Genomic DNA, 26,612 nt, shown 5'->3' on the forward strand with positions numbered 1-26,612 from the left:
CTATGTTCCATGGCTAGTCTCTGACTTACGAGACGGTCTTGACAGAATGAATGACTCCAGAACACGCACGAACTTATGTGACACACGACGAGATGTTGTATCCCGAAGAAACCGGAGGATAACAACACTGTGTGTACATTGTATGACGGTACTTCACAGCTTCATCTGTACCGTATCTAGCAATAAGCTTTTGCATGTAATATATCAGCCCTGCATCATCAGCAGTCCAAGACTGCTGATTTCGATATACCGTCTTTCGAATTATTCGGGCTACAGCGAGGCAGATGAGACCTTGCGACAGTCAGCCTTACGGGCTATGAGGCTCAAAACCGAAGCCATAACTCCATTGGCGGCAATCCAAGCGTTCAATGTACGCCAAGCTCGTCTCGATTCATTGTGCACCTTGCCAACTGCATCTTTGAGGGCAAATACTTATCGAGCGGTACTCCCCATAAGACAACTGACACTGGCACAACCTCATCGCAGCAACTCAAGGCCACCGCCACATGCCTACATCTCACCACACTAGATTGTCAACCGGCCAGCACATACCCGGAACGCCAGCATCTGTCAGATCACCGGGAACTGCGAGAGACCCTGCTTCGGGCGTGGCAAAGCCACAAGAATGCACGCCCAACTGTCCAGCTCGCCCAGGATCTGGGCCTTTCGTCGCTCTAGCCCTCCTGTAGAGAGTCAATGCATTGCATGCAGAGTCCCCTGTTCTGCCTGCAGTAACCAAAAGCTACTCATCTATGTAGGGTTGCTGTCGACCAAAAGGACAATTTCTGCCTTGGCACAGCTGCAGATGACTTAGCCTGGGTCAACCACCCAACAAATCGTATGCCTCTCGATAACAACGCATCAGCCGCACAAAACCGGCTATCATCGACAATTGAATACAAGCAGACAATCTTACAAACACAAAGGTTGGATGGGGACGATGGCACGTTGCTCCTCCGGCCGTTGCCTCAACTGAAACATACGTTCTGGCTGGCATTCTGCCCCCCCCCCCCCAAGATAACGGCACAACGGCCAGACTTACGAGCTGCGAAGTCAGCTCGATTGGACCACAGGTCACCAGCTCTAAGCCAACCCCAATGCGAGACTTGCGCAGATTGACGTGGTGGGCAGAGGGGGAGGCGTCGGGAGGGTAGGGGTTCCTTTCCCTTCTCGATGCAGGCGCCTTTTTCTTCCTAAAATAACCGGTTAGGCGAGCTGCAAGTCTGACTGGCCGGGTGGAATCGAAGCCAACGTAGAACACGAGAAGGAGGGGCAGCCATTTCGGCCTGCAAAAGGCGGGGTTGATGAGCTTGTACGGCGACTGACTGGCTCGTCCAGCCACCACACCAACGGCTTGAACGACATGCTCATGGGCTCATTGCGCTGCGAGACCTTCAAGCGTCAGACTCCGATGCAACGTCGACAAAGCTTCTTGAGGTGTGTGGCAAAACACAAACATGTTCAGAATGAATGGCAGTATGTCAGTTCGAGTAGTCCTGTGATGGACGTGCTGAAGCCCGCGCAACATCCTATCGACAGGCAAGCAATAGGTTATCGCACAGCATAGTATGGCTTGACGTGCTGATTCGGCAGTGGTAGTTCCACAGCGTGCCACTTACAAGCCACGTGACGATAGCTCAACTCATGTACTGTAACCAAAGCATTAAGACATCCCGACTCCGCGGAACGGGTTCAGTTGGGGAGTGCTGCCGCACGAGATAAGTCCCTACGAAAAGGAAAAGCCCGACGGAACATACGCCCGTTGAATTTCGATGGACGAAGCCTAAGGTGATGGCCATGATCTAATTCGACGAATGAGGGGGCCATAAAATTCTGTCCATGGTCTCCTGAAGGATTGCCGTACTGTGACAGAAGAGCAACATCAGCTCGGCTGGCCGATATTGAGACGCTAACGCATGCTGAATGCAGTGTAATCGGCCCTCTTGCTTGTCTGAGGCCTGCCAACGCGCCGACTACACTTGCATTGCAGGTGTCTCCCTGCAAGATAACCGGCAAGAGCCCTGAACGTGATAAATGTGCGTTATAGAAACTGAGGCTGAACAGCTGTCATTGTATCGGTTTGGAGATGGCTTGCCATATCTTGACACCGACAAAGGCAGCGCTCCCGAGTTGGGTTTATCGGGTCACCATAAAAGGCAAGGTTGTATTAACGAGACAAACAAAGACACCCGCCGCTTCGCGGGGGTCCGTCCCGGAGGCGTCGATCTTCCGAGGATGGGCCCAATGGAATTCTCTAGCGTAGGGATAGAACCAAGGATACTGGAGCTCAGAGTTGGAAGTGTCATGAAGCATCCGACGGCGGGGCCGGGACAAGAACTCTCGAAGCCGCGATCAACATGTTGACCTCAGTTGCTACTCGCCACCCTTGGGAAGCATCGGGGAGCTAGAAGCACACTCCTTGCCGATTGTCGAACTCAGTTCTAAGGCGGATCGTCCGAGCTGCTAGAACAGAGCACGACTAAACTGCTCCTACTATTTAACTCTATTGTTTTATATTACTAAAGGATTACTATAATATATATAAACGCTACCCTACCCTCGAATTTTATACTATTTAACCTTAACCCTTTTTATAAATTACCTATCCTTTTTTTTATTTTACCCTCTTTTTTATTAAAAAATTATTAAAATCGTAGTTTTAATAGCTTATTAATAAGCTAATATTATTATTTAAAAATAAGTAATTTATTTTTATATATAAATACTAAGAGTTTTATTATTATAAAAATAGTAATAAATATATTAAAATACTTAAGAGAGCTTTTTAATAAATTTTTAATATTATTTAAAGTAATTATTCTTAAGCTATAAAAAAAAGCTAAGGTACTATATTAATATAGCCTTATTTATTTTATTAATATTAATAATACCCTTTTTAATATAAAATATATTAATAATATTTTATAACTACGTTATTATACTTTATAAATTATACTTAATAATAATAAGGACTTTAATATTTTTTTTTAAGTTTTTTATTAAAGTTATTATCGTAGGGTTAGTTTAGTTATTAATATCTTAGTAAGTATTTTAACTTAACTTAGAAGCTCTTATAGCTCTTAATAAAAGGTTTTTAAAGGACTTATAATTAGACTTTTTACTTATTATAAACAAAGCTATTATAATTAAAATTATAATAATTAAAACTATAATACTACTTATAAACTTTAATAATAAGTAGTTAGTAATATAATTATCTTTTTTTTATAATAAGCTTAAAAAATATTTTAATTTAAATACTAAGTAGGTACTATATTATTTTATTAAAACTGTATTTTTATACTTGTGACTTAGAAAGAATTAACTTTCTTTGATAACAAGGTACTCAGACTAAACTGCTCCATGGGAAAGGGCAAGGGTATCGTTTATGTTGTATCCTTGATCTCATTGTAGAAGGCCTCTGGGCCAGTGTTGATGTTGTCAAATCTCGAAGATGTTTTGAGTGAGTTGAATGTATGATTCACCTGGTTAGTCAACCCACTGCCACCAAATGGTGTAAGCAATGCAAGGAAATCATCGTCCGATATTCTGCAGCTCTTTGACACTGAGCTGCTGTGTGCTTTGGCTTTGGCCCCGGGAGGCCTACACTACCTTACTTCAGCTGAAGGTTGTTTCCTCAGTCTCGTATTGGGGCCAGGACAATGGCTGTTGATGAGATGCCGTAAGCCAAGACAACAGGCGCGCGGTGGGCCTTTGGACGCTGACCGAGTCTGTGTCTGGCACCTGGATAGGAGATGGTTCGAGTTGAGCTTTGACGCCATCGCGACACGACGGCGACGGTCTTGACGTGACGGTGGAAATTGCGGTAGGGAGGCCAGGAGGGGGCCAAGACGGGCCATGACAGACCGGCTCGATACTGTCGCGCGCTATTGGAACTAGTACCGAATAGGCAGCATCCCTTATCGTGTCTTTTTCGTCCGACCAGCGACCACATCAAGGACCAGGGTACTAGCAGAAGAGCAGACAGGGGCTTTAATGCAGGTACAAGGGCATCGTTGAGTGAACTGGCCGATGCATGCACGCCACCGAGCTAACGAGCGCACCAGAACAAGCCGCATGGGCAAATCTCTTGCTGCTTTTCCTGGCCACATGCGTACACAGCGGATACAGTTGCTGCTCTTTGGTGGGCAGTGCCCCGAGAAGCATAGGGAGCTGGAACCAACCCGCCCGAGGAAGCAAGGTAACGACGGCAAGACGGGAAGCGGGCCAGGCAAGGGCCAAGGGGTGCTGCTGGCAGGCGGAGACTGAGGGAGACCGAGAGCAGTCGGTACTTGCGATGTTGCCATTATATGCTCAGGGCTGAAGGTGAAGCGTTCTGCAGTGTTTCACTAGTGAGGTTTCGTGGTGGCCGTAGTTGCTGTGCCGGAGGGCATGATGAGATAGTGATCCTTGACTATTCTTGCGAGGTCTGCTCCGTACAAGGCGGCGTACATGGCGAGAGCTGAATTAGAAGCGCCGAGATGCATACTTAGGTTTGGTGGGTGATGGAGCCCTTGGTGCGTGTCAGGACTATCTTGGGTGGTAATATTGGACAAACGGCGAGGCCAGACCAGACGAAGCGGGAGTGGAGTGCTTCAGGTCTGGATTGATCGAGGTGAGGGCGATGGGGAGGCCGAAGAAACAAACGAGGATTGTCGTCGTCGAGGCGTTTGTGAAAGAAACAAATGCGGCCCCGTCCGAACTAGCAAAAGACCGGATCCAAAGTTAACGACAGGAGGTGGACAAGCTGAAAGGCGATCGAGGAGGGGTGCCGGGGGTGGTACGTGGAGAGGCAGAAGAAGAAGAAGATGGGAGGAAGAGAGGAGCAAGAAGACGCGACGAAAAAAGACTGCTGAGGGGTGTGCGTGCAAACGTGGGAGAAGGAAAAGGACTTCGGTACGTACAGTGCGCAGACCCGGTTGATGATTTCCACCGTTGCTGAATTAGGGGTCTCGACGACTGAACCTCCACTGTAAGGCAACGGGTCAAGCGCCGATGTGAGCAATCCTTCGTACTGTATGAAGTAAGCCAAAAGGGGTGAGATAAGCACTGTCAAAGGTCATACCTCCCAAAATGAGCAAAAGGAGCAGAATGGGCAAAAAAGTACATTGGCAGAGGTACCCGAATCGCACTTGGCCTTCCTCATCTTAGCTCGCCCAGGAGGAGCAAGAGCGCCTTTGATCTGCCTGCGTCTTCTCCTGTTGGCGGCGACCTGAGTCCCTGACCTTGCCATTTACCTCCCCGGTCTCGCCTTTTTCCTTCAAGCCCAGCTGGGATTTCTTTCTTCTCTCCTTCGCCTTGTCCGTCGTTGGGAACACTACAAATCTTTCCCTTGCCGCTCTTTCTCGCTGCCATCTCGAGCATTTACTCATCTGCACTGGCGTTGCGACAACCCGGCAAATTTATAGACGATTCGCGGCTTCACATTCGTTATACCCACGCTTGCTTACCGTCGACTACCTCGAGGAACAAGTACTATTCCTCCGCGTCAAGCCGCAAGGCCATTCACTTGTCTCGTCAACCTCAACCTTCGTCTATAACCCATCATGGATCAGGACCAGTACAATCAGGGCTACTACTCCCGCCCAGCAGCTGGAATGCCTTCACAGGCCACCACTGCTACCGGAACCCCTCTTCGCCCCGGCACGCCCAACACTGAAAACAGCAGAAATCCTTTTGGCGATGGTGTCGAGTCCCAAGCTTCTCAGAGAGGGCCCATGGCCGGTACACCAATGGGCACGAACCCATTCGGCACGCCTGCCGTTTCCCGACCTGCCTCGAGCTTCGGCTCGTCCAGTGCCATCGGCGCACGCTTCGATGAGCGATCCCAGCGGTACTTCCACTCCAGACGTATCCGTAAGGAGGATATCGAGAAGCCTTGGTTGGACAAGGCTGACCCCAAGGAGAAATGGGTCACCATCATTCCTATTGTCGGTATCTTTATTGGTCTCGCTGTCTCTGGCTTCCTCGTCTGGGACGGTATCAGAAGTGTCGTCAAACACAAGTACTGCCCTGTGCTCATTGAGGATTTCTCCGGCAGCAGCCTGGATACAAACATTTGGACCCAGGAGGTGCAAGTCGGCGGCTTTGGGTACGTTTCCTTGATTACATTCTTCTCACCCCGCATCACGCTAATCAAATTCCAGTAATGGCGAATTCCAGATGACCACTGCCGACAACGAGAACGTCTTCCTCAAAGACGGCAACTTGGTCATCCGTCCCACTCTTCAAGACTCCGCTCTTATTGAAAAGGACACCGAGATTGACTTGCTCAAGGACGGAACTTGCACTTCCACCGAGTTCTCCGCCTGTGTAACTGCCACCAACACTACTTCTGGCAACTCTTCCATTGTTCCCCCTACTAAGTCTGGTCGCATCAACACCAAGAAGGGTGCCACTCTCAAGTATGGCCGCGTCGAAGTTGTCGCCAAGCTGCCCAAGGGTGATTGGCTCTGGCCCGCTATCTGGATGATGCCCGTCGAGGATACCTATGGTGCTTGGCCCCTTTCGGGTGAGATTGATATCATGGAGTCTCGCGGTAACAACTGGACCTATGCCCAGGGCGGTAACAACATCGTCTCCTCTGCGCTGCACTGGGGCCCCGACCAGGCCAACGATGCCTGGTGGAGAACCAACAACAAGCGTCAGGCCCTGCACACGACCTATGGTGATGAATTCAACACCTTCGGTCTGGAATGGTCCCAGAAGTACCTCTTCACCTACGTCAACAGTCGCCTGCTCCAGGTCCTCTACACCAACTTTGACGAACCCATGTGGAAGCGTGGTGACTTCCCCCAGACTAACTCTAACGGTTCCCGCCTGGAGGACGTCTGGAGTCAAACTGGCCGTTCCAACACTCCCTTTGACCAGAAGTTCTACCTCATCATCAACGTGGCCGTCGGTGGTACCAACGGCTGGTTCGAAGATGGCCAGTCTGGCAAGCCGTGGGTCGGAAGCAGCCCCAACGCCAAGAAGGACTTCTGGAATGCCCGGGACCAGTGGTACCCCACGTGGACCCAGCCCGAGCTCACTGTCCAGAAGGTTTCCATGTGGCAGCAGTGCGACGGCAACGAGGAGCTGTAAAAGTCCACTCGAACGGCCATTTCTCTTTTTGGATATTTCGCACATTTACATATAGACGGCTACATGCACAATTGGGATAGATGACGGGCGCGCGGTGCGGATTTTACAACGGAAGGCGATTACTCTGGAATACCAACCTGGAATTACTTACCCAGGTGCTTTGAGCACATATATTTGATGACAATATCTTGGGTTATGATTAGGATATTGGGAGATGCAAACTTAGTACCATCTAATGAATTTGAAAACTTGCATAATCAATTTCGTATGATTCGAACAATCGTTGCCCACAATCAGGTTATCTGCAGCTTGACTGATGACTTCCAAGCTTCAACACTTCCAAGAGGCAGCTAACATCAGAGCCTTGGCACTGCCAGCGGCTTGAGATCCCTGCATTTAAAGACTCAAGGCAGGTATATGGCCGATGCAGTCATCACCACCACAGTAACCGACACCAGCCAGCTGCTGTCAGACGGCGCATGCTACTCGCCTTGATTGTTCGTGGGCCGTGGCTCCCACAGTCTGCAGATGCTACACTTCCAAGTTCTGCCTTTAGTTGGCTGACTTATCACAGCGCCCGGCCGACACCTGTACAACAAGGGCCTGGAATCGATGAACCCAGAAAAGACAACCTTGCGGCAGGCGACTGGTGTACTATCACAGCGTCGGGTGGCGGCAAAACCCAGCTGTGACAGCCTGAAGCCAAGAATCAAGGGTCGGGAGACTGGGGGCCTTGGGAGCCGGCCGTAGCTCATCGAATCACCATCCTGGATGGATCGTCGCGAAGCCTTTTTTTACGTTTTGTTGACCTTTGTCAGGTTTTCCTGATGACACTGGATGCAATGCTACTTTCTGGTGATTGCTCGGGCGTAGGGCCTTGCCACCGGCACCTCTGGACACCTGCTAGTATCCGGCATTTCTTGCTTTGCTTAGGTACCTTCGTTCCCGTCAGGAAACCATTTGCCCTCCTGTATCTGTACTTATTTGCATCCTCCTTTGATTTCGGCAAGGTGCACTGTAATGGGTATAATAAGATTGAGAACTTCATTAAAAACATCAGCCTTCATTAGGGCGGCGGAGATCTCAGTGTTACAGATACACAAGATGACTAGGCCTTGCGACTCTGTCGTGCATGTTGCTTCTTTTTTTTTTTCTCCTTCTCCTTCTCAAAGATAGGTCTCGGGCTGCACAAGCTGGGGTAAGTCACGAATGAGACCAATTCGCCCCCCTTCCCTCCGAACCGGGTGCGTGTGAGACTGTCCCGCATCAAATATAGAGTTGAAGAAAGACCTCGTGGGGCGAGGGAGAGAGAGCATGGGGGAGTTCTGTCTCTAAGTACCTTATTATCAAAGAAAGTTAATTCTTTCTAAGTTATAAATATAAGAATATAGTTTTAATAAAATAGTATAATACTTATTTAATATTTAAATTAAAATACTTTTTTAAATTTATTATAAAAAAAGATAATTATATTATTAACTACTTATTATTAAGGTTTATAAATAGTATTATAGTTTTAACTATAATAGCTTTATTTATAATAAATAAAAAGCCTAATTATAAGTTTTTTAAAAACCTCTAATTAAGAGTTATAAGAGCTTTTAAATTAAGTTAAAATACTTATTAAGATATTAATAATTAAACTAATTTTATAATAATAACTTTAATAAAAAACTTAGTAAATAATATTAAAATCCTCGCTAATATTAAATATAATTTACGAAATATAATAATATAGTTATAAAATATTATTAATATATTTTATATTAAAAAAAGTATTATTAATATTAATAAAATAAATAAGGCTATATTAATATAATATTTTAGTTTTTTTTTATAATTTAAAAATAATTATTTTAAATAGTATTAAAAGTTTATTAAAAAGCTTTTTTAAATACTTTAATATATTTATTATTATTTTTATAATAATAAGATTTTTAATATTTATATATAAAAATAAATTACTTATTTTTAAATAGTAATATTAACTTATTAATAAGTTATTAAAACTATAATTTTAACGATTTTTTAATAAGAGAGAGGGTAAAATAAAAAAAAGGATAAGTAATTTATAAAAAGGGTTAAAGTTAAATAGTATAGAATTTGAGGGTAAGGTAGCGTTTATATATACTATGGTAATCCTTTAGTAATATAAAACGATAGAGTTAAACAGTGGGGGAGTTCTGTCTTATTTATAGAAAAGTTATGCTTTTGGGGGTACTGGTTTATTGATTGTGGCGATGTCATTTCGTGTCTCATACCAGATCTGCCGTGAGTCGAACATGTCATCCCTTCTGCGTCATCAGTGTGATCAAACACAAGTAGTATCCATGTGCGATGAGGAGCGAGAGCTGGGAAGAGGAACCTCTACGCAGTAAGGGCGAATGCCAGATGGCAGCCCCGATTGACCGGGAGAAACTGGGCTCAGAATCTGTCCGTGAGCCCTTGGCTGTCTCTGTTTCTACGACGTCGCCATGCGCGGACAAGTAGTGGTGAGAGCCGTCCGTGTATCAAAGCAGTAGTATCGGGAGGTGTTGGCAGAACCCACGAGTTCAGGTTCAAGGTGAGCTTCAGGTCAATGACACCTTGGGGTCACCGCAGTGGATACCTCTCGGTTCACCATGGAGAGCCCAAGGTGAAGCGGCCGCCAATCTCGATCCTCATCACACAAAGTGGGAACGAGAAGGATTCAATCACTCAAAGTCCAAGGACAACAATGAAATTCAAGGTTATGAGCAAGCGTATGGGGGAAAAGTAGTGAACATACCACTCAGATCCACAGCATTTCCACTCATCAGTGGGAGAAGAAAGATCCATTAGATAGGGCATGTGGTAGCGGGCGATCGCACCCACACACGCCTCAGGCTCTCACCAGTGATTGAAGACTCGCTGTTACTTCAAAGGGAACGGATAAGTGACGCGATTTCATTCGGTGGGACTCGGTCAACGCGGGAATAATGGACAAGAGTGCGAAGATGGGAAATTGGGACTTTTGCGAGGATTCGCATGATGAGTGTGTTGATGAATCAGGGTGGCATTGTGGATGAGAGGGGCTGTTTGTTCTCTTCCTGCCCATCCACCGATGGAGCATTCGTACAGAATCCCCCACCAACACTGCACAATGGGAACTTGGCCAGTTGCCGAGTGCCCGGCTGCTTGGGAATCAGGAAGCCCCGGCAGGGATTGCTAGTCTCCCTGTCGAGGGTTGCCGACCGAAGAGCAGACTTTCCAGGGCTCTCAGTCGTGAGGCTGTGCTGCAGTTTACGGACGGAATTTTTTGATGCGAACGTGTATCTTGCTCACTGCTGAATGCACGTTTACCACTTGCGATATTTCGCGCATGGCGTCCGATATGGCCATGTGTCGCGTTACACAAGCGACGCAAGCGCAGATACGAGCTGCCCCGGCGACATCCTTTGTCACAGAACCTTTCGGTGCGAGCCGTGAAGTGAAAGAAAATCGGGCGGTCCCACGCCCGGAATCGCGGCAAGGCTGGGCAGCACAGCACAGTCTTTGTGCGCGCGCGGCCCACGATTAGCGATGCTGGGTCCAGCCGTCGTTGCCGATTTACACGAGTTCCCGACTGTTGGTTTTGGTTTTGTCACAGACACAAGCTGACGTCGCCTACTATGCCACGGACCCTTTTCTTGGTATGAGATCTTGTCCGTCTTTGATCCTTCAGGTCGCCACAAGATACACCTCTTACACCGGTAGGCAAATCTGGCGGGGGCAAGATATCGGAGCGAGTGCTATAAGCAGGGAATGTCCCGCATCCCAGGGTCTTCGTACACGTGTAAATTCGTTTGTCCTGGGGTTCGCGATGGAGAAACGCCGCCTTGACCTCAGCTTGAAAAATGGGCTGATGGAGCTTTTTCGATGGTTTGTTTCCTCTTGCCAGAAGTGGATTGCAAACACGTCTCGTTGTGCGGCCTCTTTCGAGGTATCCAATTCGTATGGGTCTGGCCCGGCCTGGCCTGGATACTCTCCGTACACAAGGTCACAGCCCGACAAGGGGTCGTTCACGCTTTTTCTCTCCGGAGGATCCGCCCGCAATTTTTGACTGCCTACGGAGTACATAGTGTACAATCCATCCACCCATGCCGGTGGGTCGGAAGATCACCGGGACCCGAGGAATTTCGCCGACAAGCTAGATCAAGCTACGGATAGTATTTTTTCCTAACAAACTGAGCGGGGACAAGAGATAGGAGCTGAGGCGTGCCGCCTGTCGCCGGCATACTGCCGTCAAGGGTGAGCTGTCAGTCACACCGGACGGCAGGCCCGTCGTGACCCTGGCCGTGTAAGTGGGCGGGCGGTGCGTGCGTGCGTGTTGAAGTCGCGACACCAGAGTTGCTCGCTTGAATGCTCGGCAGATGAGTCGAGTACGTCCCTACAGCATGCGACAAGGCTACAGCAGGACGTTAACGGTTAAGGTGAGAGAGTCGGCTGCCGGCAACATGCTTCCGCCGCATGGAGGATTGCGAAATCCTGCTGTGCTATCACAGTCGAGTCTTATCTCGACAAGGGGTGCGAAAGGTGTGATTGAGGACCTGAAGCCTGGAACTTGATAGTGGAAAAGACTATGGGTGACGACCGGGAAAAGCTCGCACCCGACAGCATGGATGACACTGCTATTCCGGGAACAGAGAAGAGTGCGAGACACAAAGTGACAACGGTCCACGGACAAAGTCGCACGCGTCAGTCGACGATAGTCCAGAGTTGGTCGACGCGGACATTTTGCGAGGACCCAGGATGGCGGATTGAGGTGAAATTGCGATACAGAACGCCACCGGCGAGTCGCCTAGGGACATCCCACGTTGTAAGTTAGGTAGTTGTCGCGGCTGCGGCTGAAGACCCTGGACGATATTGGACTTTGACAACGACAAGTCTAGAGAGCCCACCTCGCTCTCATTCACCCCTCTCCACCTATTATAGCCTACCTCTCTGTTTTCACGGATCGGAGAGTGCGTGCGCGGAAAATGGTCGTAGCTAGAGGGGAAGCGAGTAGAAAGGCCGCGTAGTGTTCTCCTGGAAATAAGAGCGCGCCAAAGTTGCGTTACCCCCTATCCTCACTTGGGTGGAAATTGTTACTTGAGCCACGATATCTGCCATCTCAACATCGCCCGTCGCTGATTGGACGTAAAGAGCTGGGCTTGTGGGGGAGAAGGGGAGGAAAATGAGGTGTGGGCTGTGGCCCAGTGTGGCTGCTGCCGAAGCCTAGGTAGAATTCAGTCAAAAAGCTTATATGTGCTGCACCGTCGACAGATGGTAGGCTTGACTCGACAGCGTGCCAGGTTTGGCCTCATTGGTGAGAATAAGACGGGCGTAAGCATGCTATCGACGGGGAATGAGGCCTTGATTTGGCGCGACGCCAATATGGTGAGATTCTGATAGAAAGTGCAGTTGCGATATCGATAGTTGAGCGGCGAGTCCAGGCAGTGTGGTCCTTGATAAGCTTAATTGCATGAGATGACAGGGGGCCCAGGTTGATATTGGGCCTTGACATGCTCGCTTCGGCGTACCCCTGCCTATACTCCAAGTGCTGTCACTTTTGCTGACAGGTGCTGTGGCAATCCAGTCTGCATCGTGAAAGGCGGCGGTTGAGGCATTCAAAGGTGAGAAGGTGGGTTGATGAACAGGACCGAATCTTGGTGCCCTCTCATCCAACGAACGGGCTTTTCCAAGGGTAAGCCTCGGAGCCGTTGGGTTCATGTTCGCAGCGCGTCATATCTCACTCCTGGCGTCAGTCGCCACAAGCCATCATCTCGATTTCTATGCTGCTCCTGTAGAGGATTCAAACGGTCAACGAGCTGACTGGTTGAGCACGCCAAAGTTGGGTGAGAATGTGCATGAGTGTGTGTGAGCGAGTGTGTATGGTGCGAATGAGTGTGTGTGGCTTGTAGTGGCTTGGATTGGCTGGAATATACCCGGCCAGCATCCTTCTCTGCTGCTGCTTGATGCAAGTTCCCTGCCGAATACGAAGAATTGGCGGGTTGGGCACACTCAAGGATAGACCGCCTTGAGGAGCCATTGATTATCAGTCGTGTTTATTCTTTTTTTCGTTTTTTTTTTTTTTCGAGGATCAACTCACTGTGTTTTGCTTTCGGATCGGTACATGCAACTGACCCTCCCCAATGTACAGGTAGCTCATGGTGGTGGTGTGCTCGTACCCGCAAAAACATGTCGGAAAATTTGGAGATCACGAACAAGAAACGGATATCGGGTCTGGAATTGATCTTGCCGTGCACCGAGTGTTCAGCTTCCAGCGGGTCTGGTGGGCTCTCAAGATGCTAGTAGAATAAATGATTTGTTACGTCAGCCATGGCTCAGAGTGAAACGACCGTCGGTGAAGCAACCCAATGCTGAGCAACTTCGGCCGAGTCGCCCGCCCCCTTGCGCGACCGGCAGAAGTGCTTCTCTCAAATCCATGGCTGTTTTTCTTGTGCGAGTCCATCCCCCTGGAACTGTTGATATCAGACTTGAGATGGCGTGCTGGATAGTGAGAGGGTCAATCTGGGCACCGCCAGATCTCTCACAAACACATAGTGATTGGCCACATCTAATGGCCCAAGGCGGTGTTTCCAGAGATTGAGAATGGATGACGTGAACGTTGTCCTCGAGGATTGCATCTCGCAACATGCTGGAGAAAATACGAGATTGATGGGCGTTGCAGTGCCTCGCAGCCCCTTCTCAAAGGGCAACAATGGACAAAGACCCGATCAGCTCATGAGAAAAACCACCGTCCTGGTCGGCCAGAGTCAGGTATCGCGCCGCCGTCTCATCTTTTCTTAGCGGTGTCATCATGGCTTTGAGCGCCGCTCTCAGTTAGCTTGCCGGTACACGGTACCTAGCTTTGGGCGTTCCAGAAGCTCCATCTGTTTTCTGTTAGCGCCCCATAATATTTTTGAATATTTTCTTTTCTTTTCTCTGCTGTCCAAGAAAAGACTCTCTCCTGTGGCTAATGAGCCGGGCACCCGTTGTTCGTTTGCTTAGCGTGGCATGCAACCAAGCATGGACGAACCCCTGTTTCGCACAACGGACCCATGCTATTGTCGCTGCTTTAATGCTGAACAGAGCAGTGAAAAGGACGCTGAGGTACCTACGGACACTCTTTCTCATTGTGGGAAGCCCTGCGACAAGCTGGGTACGGAGTATATCGCTTTCGTAAGGCGTGAGACGAACGGGTACGTTCCTGTTGATCGGTTTTTCGCTTTTCGATATGACCTTATCTGGGTCTCTGCCACCCCCGCGAGATTCCATTCGGCACGTCATCCTCAACTTCTGGTAAATGCCACTCAGCTTCTTTGTTGTTCGCCCCAAGGCATCGAAAATGGTCCGGATTCGGCAATTTTGTGTCTTTGTCTTTACAGCCGCAGCGTTGTCAAACAGTCATAGAGTTGCCAACATGAAGCGTGGCAGCAGTTTCGTACGCAATGGCTGTGCCCCTCCCACCAAGAGTCTGGTTCCCTGTGGGCATCCTGATGCATAACGCAGCCACGCAGCGACGGCCAAGGGTCCAGCTTCAAGTTGTGGCTATTGAATATTAGCACCTCCGCTGGTGGGGACACTTCTCAGCCAGCCTGAAGTGTTAAAATGTGGTCTCGGCATGGCTGGATAAGGCATCGTGCAACATATCTAAGGATATCTGGTCCTGTCCTGTGAACCGATAGAGTGACAGGCTAGTGGCGCAAGGAGATGAGGGCGGGCGGCTTCATCCACATCGCTGGAAACCGCCCTCCAGCCTATCGCCTCAAGACAACTTGGATACTTGATCGTCTGGCTGCTGAGATTAGCGACATTTGTCGCAGTTGTCGATGGCTAACAAGGGGATGCTGGTAGGTAACAATGACCAGGCGTTCGCTGGACCCCGAATTCCACGTGATAGGAACAACATCGTTATGCCGAATAACAGCTCCGACAAGTGCGGCTGAATTTTTCAATCGTGGCGACAGCTTCTATTCTAGCTGACTTCTTCGGATTCTCGCACGTTGGCGAAAGACGTTCAAAAAAAGCGTTAATAGATGTGTGACTTGATAATACGGAATGCGACGTTTGTCAGCCACCTGGACCCGTTGATACTGTCAGCAGCGGAGGCATACGCCGTAGAGCAATGCAGCAGTGGCCTAATAAGATAATGCATGTCCCGTTGATATCACATCTCTGACTCGAGACAAGAGGTGTACATTTGCCGCGAGGACAATGCGAGCTAGCAGCAAATTCTCAGGCAGCGGCCACATGTCAGTCGTGGCGGTCTGCCGTTATTCGGCTCTAGTGCTATGATTGATGCAGACAAGCATGGTTTGGTGTATCCAAATCCGTACTCTGGCAGATAGGAGACGTATGTGGTGTGCGGCCTCGTGGGTCTCGCTGTCTCGGGCAAATACTGTCATCATTGTGTTCATAGAACGTTGATATCTTCGGCGCTTTGTGCAGTGTACGGGGCCGGAGGCGATGGGGTCATGATGAAGGCTCTCGGTCTCGGACGATTTTCTCAGGTGTAGTGGTGCACGGAGAGGACGGTGAGGGAGAAACAAAGAGACGGATAGATGCCAAGCAGCAACGGTGCCGGCATCAAGTCGGGATACGGACCGGGTAGTAGGAAGTAGCACGGGTGGGATTGCGAGTTTGACAGGTCGGTGATGTCGATCCCTGAGTGGTCGGCAAAGCGTATCCGCAGATGCGGCTCCCAAGATGTCGGTGTGTGCGTGAGGTCTAAGAAAAGAAGTGTGTTCCGTTTGGCGACGAAGTTTCTAAAGGCTGAAAGGAAAGCAAGCGGGAGAGTAGACGGAAGCAGGTTAGAATGGGCCACGAGTGAAAATGACAGAGCGCCACCCCGGTAACCGCTCACCAGCTATCGGCCGCCATGGCTACCCGTGTCTGTTGAATATCAAAGCCCCAAAGTCCCAAATATGAAGTCTGGATTGGTGAGCTTGCGTGTTCTCTGGTGATAGAAGAGGAGAATGATGTGAGGAAGCAAGTCCGAGCCCAAGGACCCAAAAGGTCAAGATGACGAGCCAAGAGACTACCATCTCAGGTCAAGGAAAGAACCTAACATTGGGTCGCCGAAGAAGCGGTGCCTTCCACTTGGTCCCGGCAGCACCTAGCGTGTTTACTTGGTGTGTCCGAGGGCCCCACAATTGGCACGAGCTCTCCATCAGACAAGGGAAAGCACGGACCAAGACAAGGCTTCGGCTCAGGCACAGGCGCGGCGCTAAAGTAAAGTAAGCGGAGCCCGGTGGCCCGTCTCTTTCCATCCTTGTCAATCTTCGGCCGGCTGGCCCCATCCTCACCCCTGATCCCGGACCTCACCCCCTGGTACCTTATGAAGTAGAGTGTGCAGAGGCAGGAGCAGCAGGGCAACCTCCCACACCCCTCCTTCTTTCCCTTGTTCCTTGCTTTTCTGCCTGGAACGACTTCCATTGGCCCAATGTCTCTCGTAACCCGCAATAATTCTTACTTGCACCTTCCCATTCAGCACACAGAGTTGTCCCTTGTCCTTGGCACGTTGGTACGGGTAGCCACGATGTCCTCACTCCTCGGTCGTCCTTTCCTCAGGTTCCCCCCAACCCCAAACTCCCAGAGCCACGCCCCCTTGTTCTCATTGTTGCTCTTGCCGTATCCGGGCATCATGGCTTTCGGCGCTGAAAAGTACGTTGTGGTTTCCAAGGTAGAAACTACTCCGTAATAGTTTTTTTACTTCTCACTTCTCTTTCTTCCCCTCTAGCCTCTCGATATTCACGTTATTCTTCCGCGTGGACTAAACCCCTTCAAGCCAAGCTGCCAATTTCCACTGCAGGCTTCTATACCCAGTCTCGTCTGCACCTTGTCCCATTAAACCACTGCATCGTCGCCCTTATTTTTCATTTCCACCCCGAGAAGAGAACGTGGGATTCCCAGTCATTGCTGCTTTTCCAAGCGCGCCTTTCTTTTGCATCCCCCCTCCTCTACGGAGACGCTCTAATCCCCCTCCGATCCCTCGCTTCGTCCACACTTCAAACTAGTGATCCCGGCTTCAGCGTGGCGAGCACCGCGAATATCTCCAACAACCAGAACACGGCTGCTGCCATACGTACTGCGTAGTAGGGTCGCTAGCACATCGCATCATATCCCAATCGACGGGAACCTAGACACGCCCTCCCACGAAAGTAGACGCCTTCCAAGATAACCCGTGCAGACCAGGGCAGCGCCCCAGCGTCCGATTGTTGTCTTTGCCCTCTTTGCCCGCTCTCTCAGCACCCAATTCCCGGAACCTTGGCTCGCCGTGCCTCATCCGCGCAACTGTACGCAGTACCTCGTAAACAGAGAAGAATACCATACCTTAGGTACTGTACCCATCCAGTCCGTCCACTCGCTTATACGGTATACCGGGCGGTTCTTGCAAATCCCATCACCACGTTCCCCTCTCACGTCCCAACCCGTTCGCTCCCCTCGGCAACAGTGGCAGGCCAGCAGCTCGTCTAAGGCGGGCAAGGAACGGTGTATCCGTCCGTACCGCTCGCCGTAGGGCATTTCCCGATTCCCTTCTCATCATCCCACCCCCCCTTGCTCTGTCTTCTGCCTCTAGTCTATGCTCTAGCCAAAGCTTTTGGGTCTGGCTAGTAGGCAAGACTTCTCCTCTCTTACTCAACCATCCTACCAACTATTACCCACTCACTCTCCCCCTCCGCTGCCCACCAACCTGCGCTCGCTCTGTCCGCCGGTTCCTCGCCTCCAAGACTGGCCTGTTGCGCTATCCGTCTGCACACCCACCCCTTGGTCGTGTTGGCGAGGCTCATCGACGCTTTCCCCGATTGGACTGGCCTTGTTTCTTGCCGCTCCTCATCCTCCTCCTGTTGCTGTGTCTCTACCCTCCTCAATAACCTCTTGAACCCTCCCTCGTCTTCGACCACTATTTGGCTTGCCTTCCCTTCTCTCATCCCTCGAGATCGTCTACAAGACTAACCCTCAAGGCGCCCATCAGAGACCTCGAGGTTGTTTGCGCTGTCTCGTGCCTCCTCTTAGGCTTGACTCTCGCCCTCCGGTCCACATTCCTCGACTCGACTTTAATTCGACTCGATCCGACAACTCGGCGCCTTTGTTCATGCTTGCTTGAACGTTTCCATACATTCGCTACCATCAGCCTTTGGTTCCACTCGGAAGCCTACACACTCGCTATCACTGCCCACCTGACCTCCCCCTCAGCCTGGTCACTTGCCTCAGCTTGGGCTTCATCGTCTTTTCAAGCTTACTTTGTTCGATCCGAGTTCGAACACGGCAACACCCACTGCATTGTCTTTGTGTAACATCCAGAGGTGCGCGACCTTCATGCTGTGCTCGTTCCACTCGGAATAAGCTTGTGACTGCGAGAGGTACTAACAATATTCAAGTAGCTCGAATCGTACCAAACTTGGTCGACAACTCTCTGAAAACTTTCAGAAGCTACCTCGCCTGTCATCAACACGATGGGTCTCGGTGGCTACTTCAAGGCTGAGAAGCCTGAAGCTTCCGGCCGTGGCAGCCCACCGCAGCCCGCTCGCGGCAACCAGGCTCCAGTCATGGAGAAAGACTCGAACAGAACGAGCACGAACGATATGGAACTCCAGCCACCGACTCCTCGCTACAACTCTCGTCCGCAGTCCATTTCTGGCCGATCGACGCACTCCAATGGCAGCTCCATGTTCCTCGACGACATTAAGCATGAAGTCATGGTCAACTACCTCTACCAGCAGCAGTGCTCCCACCTCTGGGTCAGTGACGGATCTGGTGAGGTCGAGGGTGTTCTTCTGCGCAAGTCCAGGGGTCAGTACATGGCTTGCCCTCCCCAATTGGGCACCTCCCCCTTTGCCCAGGCTTGCGCAGCCCTCAACGTTCAGTGCGCCATGACGGTGAACTCGCGTGTCATCAAGACCTTTCTTCAGTGGTCGCCTGACGCCGTCGATGTTCCTCTGATGAACGGTCTCCGAGTCCAGATCCTGCCCACTATTGAGGACCTTCCTAGAGCGAGAAAGCACCAATTCGCCGCCTTCATCGCTGCCGAGGGCCTCCTCATTGTCTGGGATGACGATGCGCTCCATCTTGTACAGAGAGCCAAGGCTATCGAGTCCGAGCTCATGGAGCTTGTCTGGAAAGCCGGTGCTGAAGACGAGGAGGGTGACGAGAAGAAGGGTCCCAACGTTGGCGAGTACGAGATTGATGAGGAAAGCGGACAGATCAAGCCCGAGAAGCGCCCCGTCCACCTCCTCAACACCTACCTGGTGTCCGTCACTCTGGTTCTCGTCGTCGTTTCCCTCGGTGCTGCCTGGAGACAGCTGGCTATCGAAGTCTCTGTCGATGGAGACTACCTTCGTCTGGCTCTCGTCGCCCTCTTTCCCCTCCAGATCTTCTTCACCTTGTTCTTCGCCCAGGTCATTGTCGGTTGCTTGGCTCAGATCTTCGGACCTATTCGCCAGTTGACCATCAACTCCAAGTTCTACTCAGCTCGCCCCCCTCCGAGGCTGCAAAGCTCTTTCCTGCCCCACGTTACCGTTCAGTGCCCTGTCTACAAGGAGGGTCTCGGTGGTGTCATTGTCCCTACTGTCAAATCCATCAAGCAGGCCATGTCCACCTATGAACTTCAGGGTGGCTCTGCCAACATGTTCATGAACGACGATGGTCTCCAGTTGATTTCTGAGGAGGAGCGCCGCGCTCGTATCGAGTTCTACGCCGACAACAGCATTGGATGGGTTGCCCGCCCCAAGCACGGCGAGAACGGCTTTACCCGCAAGGGCAAGTTCAAAAAGGCTTCCAACATGAACTTTGGTTTGATGATCTCCCTCAAGGTCGAAGAAAAGCTCCAGGCCATCAACCGCCCCAACGAATGGACTCAGCACGACGAGGCTCAGGCTTACGAACAGGCTCTCAAGGAGGTTCTCGAGGACGATGGCCGTGCATGGGCTGACGGTAACATTCGTGTTGGCGACTACATTCTCATCATCGACTCTGATACCCAAGTTCCCGCTGATTGCTTCCTCGACGCCGTTTCCGAGATGGAGCAGTCTCCCGATGTCGGTATCATGCAATTCTCGTCTGGTGTCATGCAGGTCGTCCACACCTACTTCGAGAACGGTATCACTTTCTTCACCAACCTCATCTACAGCGCCATTCGGTACACTGTGTCCAACGGTGATGTTGCTCCTTTCGTCGGTCACAACGCTATTCTTCGCTGGAGCGCTATTCAGCAGGTCGGCTACTACGATGAGGATGGATACGAAAAGTTCTGGTCCGAGTCACACGTGTCCGAGGACTTTGACATGTCGCTTCGTCTCCAGTGCAAGGGCTACATTATTCGCTTAGCTGCTTGGGCTGGTGAAGGTTTCAAGGAGGGTGTATCGCTTACTGTGTACGATGAGCTTGCCCGTTGGGAGAAGTACGCCTACGGCTGCAACGAGCTTCTCTTCCACCCCATCCGCACTTGGCTCTGGAGAGGTCCTTTCACCCCGCTGTTCCGCACCTTCTTGTTCAGCAACATTCGTTTCACCTCCAAGATCACCGTCGTCTCATACATTGGTACTTACTACGCTATCGGTGCTGCGTGGATCATGACCTCGGTCAACTACTTCCTCATGGGCTGGTACAACGGATACCTTGACAAGTACTATGTCGACTCGTGGCAGGTTTGGTTCTCCATCATCATTGTCTTCAACGGTCTTGGAAACGTCGCCCTCGCCATCATGCGTTACCGTCTTGGTGAGAAGAGCTTGTTGATGGCCTTCTTCGAGAACCTCAAGTGGACATTCCTACTCGCCATCTTCCTCGGTGGCCTCAGTCTTCACGTCAGCCAAGCCCTTTTGGCTCACATGTTCGAGATCGACATGACGTGGGGTTCGACGTCCAAGGAAGCCGAGTTCTCCAACTTCTTCATTGAGGTGCCCAAGGTTTTGAAGAAGGTAAGTCATTATATACCACCCTCCCTTGCTCATGCTAGGTGTTTGCTCCACATTCCAGTGGTGCTTACGCATGGCCATGCATTCCAATCTCAACCACTTCGTATTCCATTCGAGCCGACGCTAACGTTTTGTGACTAGTTCAAATTCTCCATGCTCTTCTCCTGCATCTTCATCGCCGGCATGATCATTCTTGCCGTCGCCGACTTTGTTCCCCATGACTGGCGCATCACCGACTTCGTCGCCATCCTTCCTATGGCCACCGTTTCAGCCAGTCACTTGCTCCTACCCATTGCCCTCAACCCCGCGCTCATGACCTTCTCGTGGTAAAAGAATTACCATGTTGGATCTGATGCTATTTACTATTTTCATGAGCCGTACGAGGCGACACACATTGTACAGTGGGCGTTTTCCCGCAACGATATAGACATGGGACGGAGTTGCGAGGGGCTTTGATACCTAGATCCCAGCTTGAGCAGACCACGACATGATCAGTGGCGCTCTTGTTTGTTTTCATTTCTTTTCTACCATTTTACAAAAGATGCCATGCAAAATATCTTTAACACTTACATATAAAGCTTAATTATTATGATCAAGTATGAGGTGGCTCATCGCGAAACCAAAGGACAGGGGGGACAGGTTGGAACTTAGGATAGGGCATGAAGTAGATGATGGTCACCAGACACGCACACATACGCCCAAGTGTTGGCATTTGATTCCACTAGCACAAATTTAGAGAAAATTGAGCCACATTCCTCGTTCATTTTACCTTACTCGTGCGATGTATTTATTGTGAGAATGCCTTTTGGCCTCGAAAACACGAATTCCGTATAGATCACTGGCATTTAGTCCTGAGCGGTTGATGATAACGATGGGTCTGAGAGTTCGTCCTCCTCAGCTGTGACTATGGACCCTTGACATTCACATGCGAAACAGAAGGGATTGAAGGGTGCAATTTTTATTCGAATCGAGTTTTCGTTCCATCATTCCAAGCAAGGCTGTCTAGAGTGGGCTATTGTCTTTGTCAATGTCTAACTAAACGCGACAATCTCTGAAGGGGGCAGAGACAATATCCACCATACGAAAACATAAGAAAAAGCACGACAAAAAAAAGAGCCCATCCTGGATCCCGTCTATATGCAGAACGCCTTCTAATCCCGTCTGGACACGGATGGGGGTAGGGGAGAAGAACGACGTCTCTACGTGATCTTTCCCTTTATTTTGTTCCCCTCCAATCCCTTCTATTCCCAAGATATCTCTGAAAGCAGCAAAAAATCCCAACTTTTTCTTTCTTAGGAAAAGAGGTCGACCTCGTCTGTGTATGTTCTGGTCATGCTCTTTTCTCTCTCATTCTTAAACCCAGCACCACAGAAGAAGAACAAGGTATCGCTCAGTATTAACCGTCTTTTCGTGAGTCGTCGTAAAGTCCAACTTATTCCTCGTCATCCGTGTCGGGAGGGTGGGGTGTTCCCTTGGGGCTGTTGAGCCACTCAATGTGTCTCAGACGACGACGGACCTCCTGCTCCTTGAGCTCCTTCTTGGTCTTCTTCTTCTTCTTTCTGGCACGGAACTTCATTTCAGAATTATCCTCGGCGCCAGAGTTGACCGCGCTGTTGACGGCACTGTTGGCGACGGAGGAGACGGCGGTGGAGGCGATGGCGCTTCCGGGTACGCTGCTGTTGTCCTCGAAGGAGCCGAGGTTGATAGCGGCGTTGCCGCGGAGGGCGACACGGCCGTCGTTGACGTGCCACTGCTCGGAGCACAGGGCGCCGACGAACTCCTCGTTATGGGAAATGAGTATGACACCGCCCTTGAACTCACGAATGGCAACGGCGAGACCGCCGAGGGAGTCACGGTCCAAGAAGTTAGTCGGCTCGTCGAGTACCAACAAGTGAGGGTTGTTCCACATTGCACCAGCGATAACAACCTTGACCTTCTGGCCACCGGACAGGGAGCCGATCTCGTTGTGGTTGGCAATCTCAGGATCCAGACCGAGGTCCTCAAAGTGCTTGGAGATAACGGTGGGCTGGAGCTCACGGTAACCGAGACCCTCGCGAGATGCTTCGTGGTCGTCGAACTCTTGGATGAGCTTGTCGAAGCCCCACTCGATCATGGTCTCGCGAGACACCTGAGTGTTGTACTTCGGAAGGTATCCACGCCATTTACTACGTTTTGTTAGGACATTTGCCATGTGGCTCGGGAATTAGATTGTGCTTACATCTCGTATTGGAAGGTCTTCTTGTACTTTTGACGACCAACGATAGTCTCGAGCTGACGAGCAGACTTGCCGTCCTTGAGATCGATGAGCTTATCCATCTGCTCGCGATCCTTGTCGGAGAGCATACGGGTCTGCTTCATATGGACCTCGCGATCGTCACCGTTGGCGTAACGCCACTGCAGGTACTGGTTGGGGGTCTTCTCAAGATGCATCTCGACGTGCTCAAGAGCGTGCTGCTTGATGTAACCGATACGCAAGTTGGGGTGCTTCTCGACCTTTCCGGTGCTGGGAATGACCTCACCAGTAAGAATCTTGATGAGCGTGGACTTGCCGGCACCGTTGGGGCCGATAATGGCCACTCTGGACGACAGAGTAAGCTGGCAAGTAACCTCGGCGAGAGAGGGCTTGGGGGCCTTGGGGTATTGGTATGAGACGTTGGTCATGCGGATAATGGCACGGGTCAAGGACTTGACACCAGTCAGGATACCCGGGGGCGGGAACTTGAACTGAACCTGGGAAGCGGAGAGCGTGTAGTAGCTCTTTGCCTCGGGGCGAACCTTGACAAAGGCAGCGAGGTTGCCCTTGTAGCAGGCAAGCTTCTTGTTGGGCTCGTAGTGGTAAATATCCGTGGTGACGTTGTCGAGGAAACCGGAGTCGTGAGAAACGATCAAACTGGTGATGTCGGGGTGGGTCTTGAGGTAGTTCTCGAGCCAGGCGATGTTGGCAACATCCAAGTGGTTAGTAGGTTCGTCCAACAACAGGACGTCGGCGCCCTTCAGCATAGCACGAGCCAAAGCCAACTTCATCTTCCATCCTCCAGACAGGGAGCCGACCTTGTGGGACTGGCGCTCGTCAGGGCCACTGCCGAAGCCGAACTCATCAAGAACCTCGACGACCTTGGCACGACCGCGAGCCGCGATCTCCTCGTCCTTGAGGACGAAGTCTAAAATGCTGATATCAGCATCCTCACCCTGGTTGTGCTCGACGTAAATGGTACGAAGAACATCCTGGGGAGGGAAACCCTCGAGCTTGCCGTTGGCGATACTGCGCATCAGCGTGGACTTGCCAGCACCGTTGCGACCGCAAAGACCGTAGCGGTGACCCTTGAGCAGTCTCAGGTTGGTGTGGGAAAGCAGCAGCATGCCACCGTATGCCAGGGAGAAGTGGGCATTGACAATCTCCGTCTCGCCGTCGTCCTCCTTCTCGGGAACACCGTACTTGCGCTCGTCCTCCTCGACGTAGTACTTCTGAACGCTGTCGGCGATGGCAATATTAGAGCTCGGGGCCAAGGCCTGCAGGTAGGGAGCGATGCGTGCAGAGATGCGCTGAACAAAACGGTGGTTGACGTCCTCGGCAACCTGCTCGCAGATGTATGGGCGAGCCACCTTGTAGATGTCGGTGACGGCAAGGCCGCCGCTCTTCTTGATCTCGGCATCAAGGATCTTGCCGACGTCCTCGCTCGAGACACGCTCGATGACATCCTTGTCGTCACCCATGGCCTTCTCAATGACATCCAATGCTCTCTTAGCCAGCTCTCGGACCTCGGGGAGGGAAGCGCGGTCGTAGACACCCTTCACACCTGGCTGCAACTTGGGCAAGAAGGTTCTGGCCTCGATCGGGTCGTGAACCAGCTTTGTCAGGTTCTCGACGACAACGACGGTCTGGCGGAGAACCTCTTGAGCGGTAGAGGGGGTGTTGAGGGAACGCTCCAGCAGGGGCGTCAAGAGAGCAAGGACGGGAGAGGTGACGATGGCGACGAAGGTCGTCATGGACAGGGCGTGGATGGCCTTGCGAAGAGTCTCGGTGGAGGGGTGGTGCATGGTATCGATGAGAAGAGGCACGCGAGGGGCGACGTCGTCGTTGGAAAGGAGGGCGGTAAGGGCGGTCATAGTCTGGACAGACTGCTTCTCGACCTCGGCCTTGAGGTCGTGCATGCCGCCCTCGACGATGGGGATGAGGCCAGCCAGCTTTGTTCCGATGGCCTCACGGAGGACATCCTGCTCTTCAGCCTGCTCCTGGGTGGAGCCGACAGTCTGCTTGGCCTTCTCGGCGATCTTCTGGAGCAAGAGGAGGGCAGCAGCAGTTCCCTGCCACTTTCCGGTCCTCTTGGACAGGTAGGTGTGAAGAACGGGCAGCAGACCGACAACGAGAGCCTCGGCGCTCAAGTTGTTGAAGAGAGCGTCCAGCGCATATTGAGCAGACTCGCGGACGACGGAGCCCTTGTCGGCCAGGGCGTCGAGGGCTGCAGGAACGAGGGTGGCATCCTGAACAAGGAAGACAACCTCGCTCAAGGGTGACTTGGGGGGCATGCGCTCAAAGAGGGCACCCAGCAGGTTCTGGGCGCACTCGCGAAGCTGAGGAGACTTCTTGTTGGCAACAGCCTTCTTGATCTCGGCAAGAATGCCATAATGGGTGAGACCTTGGTATCCGACCGTGTTGTTGAGGACTTCGCAAAGACCGTAGGCGGCATCGACTGAGGCGGCGGAAGTGGTCGCGGTGAAGATGGAGTTCAAGAAGGCGGAAACCTCCTCTTGGGATGGCGGGGGAGGGGCATCGCCCTTGGCCACGACGGTCATGTTCGCTTGGTGTTGTTCCTGCTGCGATAAGGGCGGGGTTACAGGGTGAGGCATGGAAGCGACAACCAGCACTCGGAGAGAGGGGTCGGAGGGCGAGAGAGGGAGAGAGAGCGCGCGCGAACAAAGGGACCTCGCTTCTGCAATTCTGAAGGAGGAAAAACCGGAAAAGAGTTTCGCGGGAAAGAAAAAGGATGCTCTCGTCTGTCCTCTCTCTCGTGGGACGGCGAGTTTGTGTGGTGTAGGTCGTCAGCAACAAGTGTCCCTCCGTCGCAACACAGATTTTTTTTTAGATTGGGCACTGCAAGTCCGGGCGCGATTTTTCCCTCTTTGTTTCTCATAATCCACCAGCAGAATCGCATCCTTGGCCCATGTGAAAAAAAAAAAATTCAACTTTGTATCTCGCCCCCTATCGGAGATATCTTATTGGTTGCACCCGCTTACTCATCTCCACCCTCGCCCCCAATCTCCGTAGCGATAAACGAGTACGTACCGCGGGGCTCCGTACCTCATCTTTTTCGCTCCGCTGCGAAAGGCTCTTGATGCCCGAATTACCAATCCAACTACGCAACTCTCGTTGCTCAGCACGGAAAATGGGAACCAAGGGTCCAGCGGAAAATCGTTTATCTCTTCGCCTTCAAGTTTTTGAAGAATTCTCTCAACATGTTGGATCCCTCCGCTGCGGTTGCTCCGGTGCCGGCGTCGAAATCCCGTTGAAGAAGCGCGGCCCACCCCGCGGTTGCGTCCCGCCTCAGCGTCGGCCAAAGATTCGGCTAAGTGGTCACTGTCCTTCCATCTCGTTTCAAGATATCAACAAATTTCGTCTTGCGAGTGCGACCC

At 51.2% G+C, this 26,612-nt stretch overlaps 6 protein-coding genes across 6 annotated transcripts; 4 read left to right on the plus strand and 2 right to left on the minus strand.

Moving 5' to 3' along the window:
• Positions 1 to 46: 46 nt before the first annotated feature.
• CCOS01_14230 (uncharacterized protein) lies at positions 47 to 529 on the plus strand (the record flags this gene model as incomplete). Its single annotated transcript, XM_060462374.1, has 1 exon — positions 47 to 529. One exon carries the CDS (start codon positions 47 to 49, stop codon positions 527 to 529), a length of 483 nt encoding a protein of 160 aa, XP_060306859.1.
• A 2,857-nt stretch (positions 530 to 3,386) lies between these two features.
• CCOS01_14231 (uncharacterized protein) lies at positions 3,387 to 4,307 on the minus strand (the record flags this gene model as incomplete). Its single annotated transcript, XM_060462375.1, has 2 exons — positions 3,387 to 3,603; positions 4,057 to 4,307. The coding sequence occupies 2 exons, from the start codon at positions 4,305 to 4,307 to the stop codon at positions 3,387 to 3,389; spliced, it is 468 nt and encodes a 155-aa protein (XP_060306860.1).
• Positions 4,308 to 5,546: 1,239 nt separating this feature from the next.
• On the plus strand, positions 5,547 to 7,083 carry CCOS01_14232 (beta-1,3-glucan-binding protein; the record flags this gene model as incomplete). Its single annotated transcript, XM_060462376.1, has 2 exons — positions 5,547 to 6,091; positions 6,147 to 7,083. The coding sequence occupies 2 exons, from the start codon at positions 5,547 to 5,549 to the stop codon at positions 7,081 to 7,083; spliced, it is 1,482 nt and encodes a 493-aa protein (XP_060306861.1).
• Positions 7,084 to 7,562: 479 nt separating this feature from the next.
• CCOS01_14233 (uncharacterized protein) lies at positions 7,563 to 7,775 on the plus strand (the record flags this gene model as incomplete). Its single annotated transcript, XM_060462377.1, has 1 exon — positions 7,563 to 7,775. The coding sequence occupies one exon, from the start codon at positions 7,563 to 7,565 to the stop codon at positions 7,773 to 7,775; it is 213 nt and encodes a 70-aa protein (XP_060306862.1).
• A 10,746-nt stretch (positions 7,776 to 18,521) lies between these two features.
• CCOS01_14234 (uncharacterized protein) lies at positions 18,522 to 21,311 on the plus strand (the record flags this gene model as incomplete). Its single annotated transcript, XM_060462378.1, has 2 exons — positions 18,522 to 20,984; positions 21,123 to 21,311. 2 exons carry the CDS (start codon positions 18,522 to 18,524, stop codon positions 21,309 to 21,311), a joined length of 2,652 nt encoding a protein of 883 aa, XP_060306863.1.
• A 1,102-nt stretch (positions 21,312 to 22,413) lies between these two features.
• On the minus strand, positions 22,414 to 25,775 carry CCOS01_14235 (ABC transporter; the record flags this gene model as incomplete). The annotated part of the gene is made up of 2 exons (XM_060462379.1): positions 22,414 to 23,146; positions 23,200 to 25,775. The coding sequence occupies 2 exons, from the start codon at positions 25,773 to 25,775 to the stop codon at positions 22,414 to 22,416; spliced, it is 3,309 nt and encodes a 1,102-aa protein (XP_060306864.1).
• Positions 25,776 to 26,612: the final 837 nt, after the last annotated feature.

The sequence above is a fragment of the Colletotrichum costaricense genome (assembly GCF_030867565.1).
Source record: "Colletotrichum costaricense strain IMI 309622 chromosome Unknown Scaffold_20.1, whole genome shotgun sequence".
Lineage (NCBI taxonomy): Eukaryota > Fungi > Ascomycota > Sordariomycetes > Glomerellales > Glomerellaceae > Colletotrichum > Colletotrichum costaricense.